General features: G+C 46.0%; 1 protein-coding gene across 6 annotated transcripts in view; it reads right to left on the bottom strand.

Annotated features, from left to right (window-relative positions):
- Positions 1-14271, bottom strand: part of RAP1GAP2 (RAP1 GTPase activating protein 2) — a 312617-nt gene that overhangs the window by 199351 nt on the left and 98995 nt on the right. For 2 of the 6 annotated variants that reach the window (XM_055000971.1, XM_055000970.1), the window contains exon 1: positions 3722-3883. The exons of the other annotated variants lie outside the window; for them this stretch is intronic. Coding sequence is in view for 1 of the 2 variants with exons in the window: in XM_055000970.1 (XP_054856945.1) it covers positions 3722-3769 (48 nt within the window). In the remaining variant the exon portion in view is untranslated. Of the gene's footprint in view, positions 1-3721; positions 3884-14271 lie in introns of those variants that run through there. 6 annotated transcript variants of the gene reach the window in all.

The following is a 14271-nucleotide window of genomic DNA, read 5'->3' as shown; positions in this document are numbered from 1 at the left end:
AAGAAGTGAGGCCTGGGGAGGGCAGCATTTGGTGGAGGTGTATTGTCACTTCTTGGTGACACTCTAGGTTGCCTCCCCTAGTTTCTGTGGTCTTTACCATAGAGATTAGGGGAAATTCTTAGAGCTTCACTACGTAGAAACCATTTTTTCTCCTGCTTCTCAATTCCTGGGGTGTGTGTGGGGGGGGGGGTTGGGTGTATGTGTGGGTGTGTCTGAAATTGGGCCTGAGATATGGCATCCAGATAAGTGGTTGACCACACATACTTTCAAGCACAATAGAAGAAAGCTTGTCAAAAAAATTGTCCTCAACATGCCAAGGAACAACCTAAGTTGCAGAATTCTTTGAATTGATCCAACCAGCTCAGCTCTTGTATGCCTTGCAGCCTCTGTTGCTAGTCAGCTTAAGGCTGCCAGTCTCCCAGTGAAGGTGGGGGATCCTTCACTCCCAGCCTCCATCCCCTGCCCTCAACTCACCAGGCCAGCATGGGGGGAAAGGTGCAGGGAATGGGCATAGGAGGAAAAATACCTCCTGGGCAAGCCTGCAGTGGGCATACACCCGGTGGAGTGCATGCAATGGTGTCACTTCCAGGAGCAACATCATTGCACTTCACTTGATAGCTGATTTGGGCATGAAACGTGCTGATTCTTAAAGACTTGACCGCCAATGCAATGATATCACTCCCAGAAGTGACATCAACACATTGGTGCTGGGAGCTAAGAATTTTGAGCCAGTGAGTACTGGCAACCCTAGTAAGCAATGAAAGGAAGATATAATGAACAAAAACAAGACCAGGAGAGTGAGTGGAAAGGAAATGGTCTAATTAGAATGCTAATATCTGCCATTAAAAAAAACAGAAGAGTTTCCAACATTCCATAATTCCATAATTCCAACATTTCATTGGTCAGCAGCACCTTATTCTCTGTGCTGGCAACCTGTAGCAGCTGAATCTATGTTACGTACTTTGTTACATTTTAACTTTCAATCTGACTTCATCATGCATGGAGGCTAGTGAAGAAGAATCTTATCAATGGCACCTAGAGGAAATGTCAAATCCTGGATATAGATTGTGCTCACTGAATAAGTCACTTGTATTCCACAACTCTGAGTAGTGGAGTTTCCCAGAATATAAGCAAGGAAAGCTGGAAAAGATGATGGCGCTGGAGTTGCATAGAGGTTAGAGTGCAAAGTCAGATTAGGACGTAAGAGAACCAGTTTGATCCCCACGGCGTCATGGAATCTGGCTGGATGACCGCGGGCCAGTCACACACTCCCACCCTTGTCTCACAGGACAGTTCTAAGTATAAAGTGGAGGGCAGAATAATAACATAAGCTGCTTTGGACCATCTGTGGGGAGAAAAGTGGGGTAGGAATTAAGTAAATTAATAAAAATGAATAAAAAGACAAGACCTAGCGTGCTACACAGCCGGGTTGTGACATCTCTGTGCCACCCGACAATCACTTTGTGAGCTTGGAGCCCTCTGGCAGGTCAAGAAGAGGGCAACAGGGCCCAAATATACAAGGGTAAAGCAGAGGGATGGCAGTCAAGGAATGAGGGGTCACTTCCTATTTCTTTCATTATTCCTGTATATTTTTGGCAACAGGCCCAGTTCTCCACTTGGTTTTGCAGATTCAGTCAGAATGCGTACCCCGAGACGAGAAAGTCAGAATCACCCCAGCCAAACCCCCACTCATATGGCCTGATGCCTTTTCTGTACACAGCAGCAGAGTAGCTTTGCCAACCTCCAGAAGGGCCTGGAAATTTGGAGATCTCTGAGAATTACAACCAATCACCAGAGATCGGTTCCCCTGGAGAAAATGGCTCCCTCTGGGGAGAACAGTGGGGTATAAATGAAGAAACAAAACCCTGTGGCAGGGGCAGAAAACCATAGGAGGCAAGGCCTGGTAGCAAGAGGGCCATGTCAGACGAGGACTCAGGAGACCCACATTCAGATCCCCTATCGATCATGAAGCTCTTTGGGCGGCCCTGGACCAGTCACCTTCTGTCCATCTAACCTACCTCATAGGACCATCATGGGGGCAAAATGGAGGAGGAGAGAACCAAGCAAGTCACCATGAACTCCTTGGAGGAAAGGGAGGAGAAGGATGCAGCAGACAGGGATTGCCTCTCCTGCCCTGCTTCACAACCATTTCACCAAAACCTACATAGAATCATATGGAAGGTACCTCTAGGGTCATGTAGTCCACCCCCTGCACAATGAAGAAAATTCATAACTACCCCCCAACTGCCCCAGTGACCCCTGCTCCATGCCCAGAAGATGACAAAACACCTCCAGGATACCTAGCCAAACAACCCTGGGGAAAATTGCTACCTGACCCCAAGGTGGTGATTGGCATTACTTGGGTATGTAAGAAGGGCCATGAGAACTAAGCACTGATGTAACCCATTCTGCCCTCCCCCTCATGATCTGCCCAAGTTTACAGAATCAGCATTGCTGTCGGATGGCCATTAGCCTCTTCTTAAACCTCCAAAGAAGGCGAGCCCACCGCCTCCTGAGGAAGTCTGTTCCACTGAGGGACCGCTCTAACTGTCAGGAAGTGCTTCCTAATGTTTAACTGAAAACTCTTTTGATTTAATTTCAAGCCACTGGTTCTGGTCTGACCTTCTGGGGCAGCGGAAAACAACTCTGCGCTATCCTCTATATGACAGTCCTTCAAGTACGTGAAGATGGTTATTTTATTTATTTATTAAATTACATTTCTAGACTGCCCTCCCCGTCGGACGGGCTCAGGGTGGTGTAACAACATACAATTTGTATTGTCGAAGGCTTTCACGGCCGGAGAACGATGGTTGTTGTGGGTTTTCCGGGCTGTATTGCCGTGGTCTTGGCATTGTAGTTCCTGACGTTTCGCCAGCAGCTGTGGCTGGCATCTTCAGAGGTGTAGCACCAAAAGACAGAGATCTCTCAGTGTCATCTCTCAGACACTGAGAGATCTCTGTCTTTTGGTGCTACACCTCTGAAGATGCCAGCCACAGCTGCTGGTGAAACGTCAGGAACTACAATGCCAAGACCACGGCAATACAGCCCGGAAAACCCACAACAACCAACATACAATTTATAATATACAGTTTAAAACAATAAAAACATTATAAATAAGCATTTAAAACAGTATTCCATGTGCAATAAAAATTCTCAAATGGCAGATATAAATATTAAAATTCCTCTCCAGGCTAAACATTCCAAGCTCCTTCAACCTTTCCTAATAGGATTTGGTCTCCAGACCCCTCACCATCTTCGTTGCCCTCCTCTGGACATGTTTCAGCTTGTCTATATCCTTCTTAAATTGTGGTGCCCCAAATTGAACACAATACTCTAGGTGAGGTCCAACCAGAGCAGAGTAGAGCGGTATTATCACTTCTTGTGATCTGGACGCTATGCTTTGGTTGATACAGCCCCAAACCACATTTGCCTTTTTGGAGCAAGCATTTGCTTTGCTGATCATTTCCAGATACAAGGGAATGACACATCCTAGGGACTGGAAGAGGGGAAAAGAGAGTGAGTTGATTGTAAAGGAGAGGTACACACCAGAACAACCAGAAGGTGGCTGGGTCTCTGCCCTCTCCAGCTTTCACTCACACTTCACAGTATGGGCTCGACATTTTGCTAGACTCTTAGTTATTTAGTAGAGGATCCAACAGAGAGGGCATTCACCTCTGGAAGAGATCTCTCATGCTCCTCTGTCAGAACACTGATCACTTACCAGAACTCTGCTCAACAAGTCCATCATCTTTCCCATGCCCTGCTCCATCCAACAATCAAAGCAAGCCTTACAGATGTCCACAGCTGGGCATGGTCCTGTGGGGAGGTCTCTGGAAGCCAGATGCCAGGCCCATCATCCACAGAGCTCATCTGCTCTTTACTCCAACTCCCCTTTGTTAATGTTTTGCTACGTGAGAAATTGCAAGCTGGCTGCTTGACAGGTGGAATGGGCGTGCCAGGTCTAAAGCCAAAATGCCAAAACAGGTTATGCAGGAAATACACTTTATTAGTTCCGAGTAAATCAAAGAGAGTTTCTTTTTTGCATTTTGGAATGAGATCAAGGCGTTCCTATGATGCAACTTCTATGTTAATTTGAAAGGTAAAGAGTCTAGCCTATCTGATATCCGAGAGAGCAAACAGAAGAAGGACGAGAAGCCAGTTGCAGTTTAATCCAGGAGCAACGGAAGAAAGAAAAGAAATTACTGACTTGAATGTCCAGCAATGCTGTCCTAAACAGAACTACACTTTTCTAGGTTTATTGAAGTCAATGGGCTTAGAAGGTGTAACTTAGTTCAAATTTGTACAGCAAGTCAATATCTAGAATAATCATACTGATTTCTGCCATGCCATCTGTATCAAATATCATAAGAAATAATTCAACTTCATTTGTATGTTCTTTTTTGCTCCCACTCCAGAAGAAAGACATAAGACATCAGAATGTTCATTAAACTAGGTATTATTTATGGGCAATGTGTATCATAGTATTACATCTCAATTTTAGTGCAGTTAATTTATTTAGTACGTTTTATCCCTCCCTTCCCCTGAGAAGTTCAGGGTGGTATATATCATTCTCCCCACCTCCATTTTATCCCCACAACAACCCTGTGAGAGTATGTGAATGGCTCAAGGTCACCCAGCGAGCTTCCATGACAGAGAGGAGATTCAAACCTGGGTCTCCCAGATCATAGTCTTGACATTCTGACACCATACTGGGTTTCTGCTAATGAGCAAATTTCGACCAGTCGACCCTGGCTCCAAAATCAGCTGCTTCTTCCACCAGCTTTATGCTCTCCCAGGATGCATGGAGAAACTACTGAGAGGTGCTTGGTCCCCTGCCCTCTCCCCCAGTGTGTAGAAGTAACTAGGGTCTTGGGCCATGATGAAGGGACAAGGAAAACTCCTTTCATCATTAGAGTGCTTGCCAATCAGCCCACAAAATTCCTGCCACCTCTCGTCCTACAGATCAGGCTGCACAAGGCAACAGCCCAGTCCTTCCCCTACAGGGACCTTTGGCCCCATTCCATCATGTACATAGGTCCAAATACAACAACCCCCCACTTGCAGTTAGTAGGGAACAGACCTCAGATAATGTTTAAGAAGATTTCCCCCCTTTCCCTTAAACATAATGTTTAAGAAAAATTCCTTCTAATGCCCAACAAGGCAAACAGTTCTCATTGCACATTTTTTTCTCCACTAGACACAGTGGCTTGGTTCCAGCAATGCACCAACAGAACATAAACTGACTTAGTACAGTTTTGCTCGTACAAGATTGCTCAACATCCAGAACTTTCTTTCCTAGATACTGTCATCTTGCACAAACTGAACTTTTGCACTGGATCCAACCCAGTCTGTAGCATGTTTAAGGAAACTCTGATTGGTTATAAAATAGCCTATTCATGGAGGTCATACCCCAAAGACCTACTAGAGTTCTCCCACCTTAGGTGATTAGATGGCTGGCTTCCATGTTCAGGGCCTTCTCAGTGATAGCTCCCATTATGTATTGCCATTTTTGCTCCATATATGTATACCTCATCTCTTTCTCACTGTTTGAGTCTTCAAAGTGGCTTATGAGATAAAAGTACAGTAAAGTCAACACGCAGTCCCCATAGCCATGTGTGCCTAGTTAGCATATCTACCCAATTTCTGCACAGGCTATAGATTTTGGGCATGTAAAGTAAGCCCACATAATGACTTTGCATTGGCAGCAGCAAAGTTTAAACGACACCCTAAGCCCATGCAAATTTTCCCAATAACAATGCCCTCAGTCAAATGACTAGTATAACCTCTCTCTGCAAATGCAGACTTTTGTGCTTCTCCAATGCTGAAACCTTGTCGATATTGCCTACTCTTAGAGCTAGTTTTCTATGGGAAAGACTCAACTGCTGCTGAGAGAATGTTATTGGTCAGAGAAAAACTCAGATGGCCTTGCCCACAGATCAGAATGCTCAGAGAGGCAGAGAACTATGACATATACTGACCAGAGACAGAACGGTAAACTAAAACTGGCATTCCCTGTGGGCAGAAGGGCTGCTGAAGAGGGCTTTCTTCCCCATGTCTGCCACTGCTGCCACTCAGGGGCAACCTGTTTTTCTCTTTTCAGCTCGTTGCTTAAGCCATTTAAGCCATTCCCAAGGGATCAAGTTCTCGGCAGGTGCCCCTCCCCTTCCACAATTCCAGCTGTAATTATTACCCCAATGCATACTTCAATCTCTCAAGGATCCCAGCAACTGGGATCCCAGCAATTGTACAAAAAAGACTAATTGGCTCTTGTTCTGTGAACGATCTAATGTGGCTCACTTCTGAGGGCAAAAGAGCTCTCTGTGCCAGAGACAAAGGAAAAAAAATGAATCTTCTCCCTGTCTCCATCTCTCTTTCTCCCATATATACATATGCACAGACAAAAGCCAGAGAAAATGACAGAAGCACAGAGGAAGCTTAGAGTTTTAATACTTTCATAGGTGCTGAGGTGAAAATAAATAGCTGGCAGAGCATCAAACAGCAGAAAAATTGTAAAATTTAAAAAGCAGTGCCTTTACAAAATATGAAGAATTTGCTAATGCTGTACCTTAATGTCATTTGGCAAATGCTCTAACCATCACTTTCGTTTCCCAAGCATCCTGAGAACACAACTGTCTTATCTCCTTCCTTTGAAGCTCCCAGAAGCGAGCTTGCACTGTCTGAAATGTTACAGTTTAACCTTATGCCTTTTGTCCTGTCTAGGCTGATGTATAAACCCTGGAAGAACTTCCCAGACTATTTCCCGTGCAAACCTGTGGTCTAGGCGGGAGGGGGGAAATGATTGGGTATTTAGAGATGTACTTTCTTCAAGTTTCTATTCCTGTCTCAAGGGAACGTGTACTACTTAGACACTTCCTTGCTTCTGAGTAATTCTATGGACATATATATGGAAATGATTTGATTTCTGAATAAAACCATTTAACCAAGAGCCTGCATTTCTTGTTGCAATGGTACAGGGGTCTGTCTGCCATATCCTGCCATCCATAGCCTGACATTTTCACAGGAGTCCTCATCTTCCGCTGCACCTGCAACCCTTGGAGAATGGCTTACAGGCTTTACATCGTCAGAGCCTGACCTGGGGCCAACAGCGCCAGAGGATCCCATCAATCAACTGTGACCAGGTGCAACTCTGGAAGGGACTTCCAGAGAGCTAGCACCTGTGACCCACACGAGTTTGGACTACCGTATGGACTATAATATATCGGCAATGAGGGGACTTAGTGCCTCAGGGACCCTCCTGATGTATCCTGAACTGGGAGCGATCCCTGAAGCTGGGTCTACCTACGACCAATGGAATCTATCACCCATGCACGAGTGGGGCCCTCATAGATCCATAACTGCAGAGGAGAGGATGCAACGCCATGGAACAATGTACTTTCAGCATTCTATCGAGATGGAGGGGTATGTTGGCGAGCCGATGGCAAGGGGACCAGCCACTCTAACGGGCCACGAGGGGTTGAGCGTGAAACCACAGTGGATGGCTGAGACCAGCGAGTACCGCTTCTTGGGAGACATAGCGGAGGATTTACAAATATCGGGGGACCCTGGATTACCCCCTGGCAATGCCGTGGAACGTCGTGGAGTTACAGTTGAGACAGGAACAGATCCTTTGGACATCTGTGAGTTGGGAGCTGTGGCCAGGCTTAAAAACCAGGATTGGGGCCAGACATCATGGCTACCCACGCTGCAGGTAAGGCAACACAATTGGTGTTGTCGGATTTACTGCAAGCTGCAAAAACACAAAGCAGCACGAAACCTGATCTCTCAGAATGGGGAGAGAGAATAAAAGCTGAAACTGAAAGGGAGGGGGGAAAGGTGCCCAAAGCCAAACTGAAACAAAAGGAGGATGGCCACTGGTAGAGGAGGGGCAAACTCTACATCCCAACCAGTTTAAGAAAAGAAATCTTACAACAATGTCATGATGCAAACTTAGCGGGTCATTTTGGGTATTTGAAAACCCTTCATTTAGTGCAAAGACAATTTTGGTGGCCAAATATGAGAAAAGATGTCTCTCAATATATATCTTCCTGTCCAGTATGTATAATGGGGAAAACTAGGAGGGGGAAACCCCCTGGACTATTGCAACCTTTGGAAATCCCTCCTAGACCTTGGGCTGTAATCTCAATGGACTTTATAACTGACCTTCCCTCCTCAAAAGGATATACAGTCATTTTAGTGTTTGCAGACTTATTTTCTAAGCAGGTTCATTTCATTCCATGTACGACTATCCCCGCAGCTAAAAAATTAACCAGCCTTTTCATGAAACGTGGTCAGATTACATTCATTTCCTACCAAAGTAATCTCAGATCGGGGGGTACAGTTCGTTGCCAACTTCTTGCGGGAGCTTCTCAAAGTTGCTAGAATTGAATAAGGTTTAAGCTCTGTTCATCATCCTCAGACTGATGGACAAACCGAATGCACAAATCAAGTGTTAGAACAATTTTTAAAATGCTACATTAACTATCAACAAGATAATTGGATCGATTTCATTTATTTTGCTGAATATGCATATAACAATTTGATCCACAGCTCTACAGAAGTTTCGCCTTTCAAGATAGCCCAAGGATATGAGGGAAACGCTTTACTTTTTACTACAACCCCTGGTTCCCAAAAACCTGGAGATTTGGGAGAGTGGTGGGCCAACAACTTCCCAATGGGAAGTGATACAAGAGACTTTGAAGAAAGCTAAAGAGGACTATAAAAAATTTGCTAATAGGAAATGTTCTGAATAATGGCAGCTACAACCAGGAGACTTTGTGTACATCTCCACAAAAAACATTAAGGGAGAACAGCCCAGTTAGAAACTGGGGTTAAAATACCTAGGACCTTTTCCTGTAAAGAGAGTAATAAATGATGTAATGGTAAGTGGAGCTTCCAAAGAACTTAGGACAAATTCACCCAATTTTCATTTCAGCCTTTTGAAAAAAGCTCCCCCACCTGATGAATGGCATCCAGGAAAGGGAGCTCCTCATCTAACATTAGTGGATGGCCAGATCCACTATGAAGTAGAAGAAATTCTGGACTCTAAAATCAAACACAGTATACTTTTTTATTTAGTGAGGTGGAAGGACTTTGAGGAATCTTTCAGAGAATGGGTAGAGCAACCTCATGTAAATGCTCTCAGACTAATTTCAAAATTTCACGAGCGTTATCCTGACAAACCTGGCCCTTGAGGGGAAGAACAATTTTTGGGGAGGCAGAAATGTCATGTCTGTACCCCTACATCCATGTAGATGTTGAGAATGCAGCCTCCAATCCCAGTGGTTGAAAAGTGTAAAGGGGAACCTCTTCCTCCATGTCCTCCTCACAATAAAGCATAGGATATACATTGAGTCATATAAAATAAATAAACATCATTCTCTGGTTATGGTTACTACAACAAAGTGGGGCCTGGAGTTCTCCCAGAATAACAACTAATCTCCTGACTACTGAGATCAGTTCCCTTGGAGGAAATGGTTGTTATGGAGGGTAGACTATGAAACCACCTCCCTGCCAAGCTCTCTCTCATCCCCAAACTCTGACTTCCCAGGCACCCCCAAATCTCCAGGAATTCCCAGCCTGGAGGTTGCTACCGTACATGGACCTCTCCTCAATTCCATAGAAATAATCTCATATGGAAAGCAAAGTTCCAGTCTTAGTTTGGGAAAGAGCTAGAGTCCAGTAGACTAACAAAATTTGTGGTAGGGTATATTAGTCTTATAGGTGCTACTGGACAGTCATGGCTACCCACCTTGATCAATCTTAATTTGGAAAGGGTGGCGTATATCCAACCATAGGCTAGGGGAACTTCCTGTACCCCAGGAGCCTTTCTCCAGTTAAAGTGGCTCTTCCCTTGGAGGAAGGTAGCTCGTGCTGGCTGGGGCCCACTGGACCTTCAGGCACAAGCAACACATACTCATTTCTACCAGCATCATGACAGCAAAGACCTAGTTAAATAGGGGGGAGGGCAATACAAGCCCCTCATTATGAGGACATATAACTGAGAAAATTCAGCCTTCAATCTGCATTTCTGATGCTTCCCAACATTCCTGCCTGCTGAAAAAGGGACCAAAACTGTTAATTATTTCATCACTGAGCAATGACCACCCCCCATGATAACAGAATGACTATTCAGGTCAGTTTAGTCTACTCTGCCTGGCTGCAGCTCTCCAGAGTCTCAAGTGGAGCTCTTTCACAGCACTTACTGTCTGCTCATTTTAAGAGGACTTACTATCAAACCTGGGACTTTCTGCTCTAGCACTGAGCCACAGCCCCTGTCCACACTTTTATGTTTAACTAGTAACAAAGCCCATTGTGGGGGGAAAATATAACAGGCTCTAGAAAGGGGAGGGAGGGCAGGTGGGTGGGGCAGGCATTGCCACCTGCTCCACTACTGATCCTGGGCGGATGAAGGGAGGGAGGGCATTTCCACCTGCTCAATGCCTGATCCTGGCCAGGTGAAGGGGGGTGGGTGGGCCTTGCCTTCTGCTCTATGCCTGATCCCAGCTGCGTGAATGTGTGTGTGGGGGGGGTGAGCATTGCCACCTGCTCCACTCTTAATCCTGGTTGGGTGAAGAGGGGCTGGACACTGCCTCTTGCTCCATACCTGATCTAGGCCAGATGAAGGTGGGGGGCACTGACACCTGCTCCACTCCTCCTCCTAGCCAGGTGAAGGGGGAGGGCATTGCCACCTGCTCCATGCCTGATCCCAGTTGGGTGAAGGTGGGGGCAGACATTGCCACCTGCTCTGCTCCTGATCCCAGCTGGGTGAAGGGGGAGAGGGCATTGCCACCTGCTCTACTCTTGATTCTGGTTGTGTGAAAGGGCATGGGTGGGCATTGCCTCCTGCTCTGTGCCTGATTCCGTCTGGGTGAAGGGAGGCGGGCATTTCTGCCTTCTCCACATCTGATCCTGGCTGGGTGAAGAGGGGCAGGCATTGTCGCTTGCTACATGCCTGATCCCAGCTGGGTAAAGCCATTGCTGGCTGCCCTGTGCCTGATCCTGGCTGGGTGAAGGGGGGCAGGCATTGCTGCGTGCTCCAGGCCTGCTCCAGGCGGGGTGAAGGGGGGCATTGCCACTTGCTCCGCTCCTGATCCCAGCTGGGTAATGGCAGGGGGTGGGCATTGCCTCCTACTCTACGTGTAATCCCAGCTGGGTGAAGGTGGGGGGGCAGGCATTTCCACCTGCTCCCCTCCTGATTCCAGTGGTTGAAGGGGGTGGGCATTGCCTCCTGCTCTGTGCCTGATCCCAGCTGGGTGAAGGTGGGGGGCAGGCATTGCCACCTGCTCCGTGCCTGATCCCGGCCTTGGCTTCTTGCATGCTCTCTGGAGGGACAGGCTGCCTCATCTGGGCTTCCCTCCACAGCAGTGCCCTCTGGAGGTGCACCAGGGTATGAGGTGAGTTGTCAGGAATACAGTATGCCTTTTATATAGTAGGATTCAAAATACTATCACTTTCCCTTTAAGAGTGGGACAGGTCATTTTGGAAAAGAGAAAGTGCTTGCTACAGAAGAGGTTGTATGAAGTCCTTTCACTTTATTGCAATGTGAGAGAACACTGCAAATTTGCTTTTTCATTGCTTTCACTGTACAGTGTTTTAAAAAAATAATATAGAGACAATTATCAACAGTAAATTAAAGAGCTACAGGTTTGAAGCTTGCACCTCAGGCTGCTGTGGATTGTCCAAGCTTTCTGGGACAGGCTACTTAGAAGTCAGTCCCACTGACTTCAATTGTGCTTACTATGAAGGAAATCTGCAGAATTGCAGCTTAAGACTGGGAATTTCTTGGGATGTCTTACATTAGTAGTAGAAAACTTTTTAATTAGCTTTTCAAACATGTTCCCTGCCTTGATGAAACTTGCTCCAAAAGAAACGTTCCACTGCCCGGCATGGTAGGATCCTAAAACTTACAGGGAAAAATAAAGAGCCAAGCAGCAGCTCTGCTGTGGGACTATTCAGTTCTCTCTATGGTAAATCATAAAGTTTCAGCTTTCTATTAAAAACATCATCAAAGCAAAGCTCACAGAAGATCAGAAAACCCAGTAGCCATCCAATGGGATTAGTTTTTGTTATTCATTTTGAGAGGCCATATAATACTATGCACGGACACTCACAACTCATCCTCCCTCAATTAAAAAAAATCAGAACTCAACAGGGAGGTTCTCAAAAACTATGTAATTGGACTGCAGAAAGGGGGATTGTTGTGCTTTCACTCAAATATCCTTTGAATGGAAGCCAAACCTTCTTGTTTGTTTTATTGCTTTGCTTTATTTGTTTTGCCTAGAATAACTTAGAACAGTGATTCCCAGAGTGGTGCCCGTGGGCATCATGGTACCTGCCAATTTTGCTTCCTGGTGTTCAGTTGCTTCTCCCCCCAAAGTAAAGAGCAAATCCTGGTTTTTCTCCACTTCATTGGAGCTGGAGGTGATTCAGAAAAGCAAAAGGCCATTAAAAATAGGTGCATGGAAGGTCAACAATGTGGATCAGGCTAAATCTGTCTCTGTGCCATTGCCCTCGTAATCCCCCTCCAGATTATATTCACAATAGGAGGAGGAAATAGGGCTCCCAGGTTGCCTGGTGGAGGCAGGAGATCCCCCACTCCCACCCTCAGACCCCCCATCACTCATGTGGCCAGTGAGGAGGGGAACAGGCCTCCAGGGCACACTCCTGGAGTGGTGCAATGACATCATTTCCAGGAGTGATATCATTACGCTGCCCTGAGAGTGCTCCCGTGCTTTGCATTGGGCCAATTTTGTAATTTTGAAATTGTAATTTTGTAATTGTAATTTTGGCCCCAAGTGGGCCAATATGTGGCCCAGATCATCCACTAAGAAGTGTGCATGCCCTCATGCCTGTGCAAGGAGCACACAAGGAGTGAAGAGAAGGTAAGCACCAGGTCCCCCCTCCCACCAGAAGGGTAAGGGGATCTGGCAGCCTAGGAGGAAAGAACACCATCTTCTGTCCTTAGTGGGAGTAACAGCAGCTCAGAGAAGCTCAGAGTATGGGGGGAGGGGAAGAGTTCACCTCCCACCACCCTTGCACTGTAGTCCTGATCCACACCTTTGCATATACCACTTTTTGACACTTTTGACCCTGAGAGGTCGGTTGCTCTCTGGAATACTGAACACCATAGCCAACCTGGTCCTGGTCCTCGAATACTTCCATCTGCTAAGGCAAGGGAGCCCCCTGATCCTGGCTGCCCTGTGTAGGCAGAGGTTTTGGAACCCAAAGTGCATTTCCTGCCTCTTTCACTCATCCACTGCAACCTGGCAGGCAAACTGAGCCTGTGGGAAAATCATTCTGTTCTCCTCCTGCCCATGGGAGCTGGTATCTGCGTATTTATTAACCATTCCCTGACATAGCCAAGCCATAGTTACAGCCTCTCCCCTTGTCTTTCAGAGCTGTATAAAATATTTATCTACTCCCTTTATTTCAGTCTCAATGGCCCATTTTCAGCACAGGCTGGCTCTTGAGTCTTTGCTCTTTGTTCTGAAACTGGAGCTGTCAATGGATGAATCTAGGAGCAAAGCAGGAATTCTTGCCACTGAGCTCCTCAGGTTCTTTGGGAAACAGAGGTTCTAAATATTTGCCTGACTGCCTGACAAACTACCAGAGACCTTGGCTGGTCATCAGAGCGCATGAACACAGGCCTATCTTTATTTTTTGCAATATCTTAATTGATGGTGCAGTACCACTGTGAGACATTGCTCACATGGAAAATAAAAATGATTGGGATCTTCCCTTTAAAGCAAAGAACTCAGCATATTCAATTAAATAAGGACCGCAGCTACATGGTAATCCGGTTTCTGGCAGGAACCTGAGGCTCAGGATCAGAAAGGAAACAAATGTGAAAATAAAATTCCTTCTGTGGGTTTATCATGTGCCCACTCATTACCTCCCTGCCTGTAATTGCACCAGAAGACAATAGAAGCACAGCGTTTGCGAAATTTGAGAAATACCCTATTGGCACACTATTTCATCGAACTAAATTGTTCAGTTTCTACCCATAAATCTTCCACACACTTTCTGATCACCATTTACACTGCCATATTAAGCTGCTGCAGCCTGCAGGCCATTAAGAATTGCAATCAGCTAGTTTTTACACACACACACACACAGCGACGCTACTCAGCCTTGAGAAGGCGAGTTCCAAAGAATGTCATGATAACTACTAGAGTCACTGTTACTATTTGTACCTCCTCAAAGATGATCTCTGACTTATTATTCTATCTTATTCTGAGAGAACAAAAGGGTTACATATGCATCCTCCAGTTC

Source organism: Eublepharis macularius, chromosome 17 (assembly GCF_028583425.1).
Source record: "Eublepharis macularius isolate TG4126 chromosome 17, MPM_Emac_v1.0, whole genome shotgun sequence".
Classification (NCBI taxonomy): Eukaryota; Metazoa; Chordata; class Lepidosauria; order Squamata; family Eublepharidae; genus Eublepharis; species Eublepharis macularius.
Note: the sequence above shows the minus strand (reverse complement) of the source record. Positions and strands in the feature narration are given on the sequence as shown.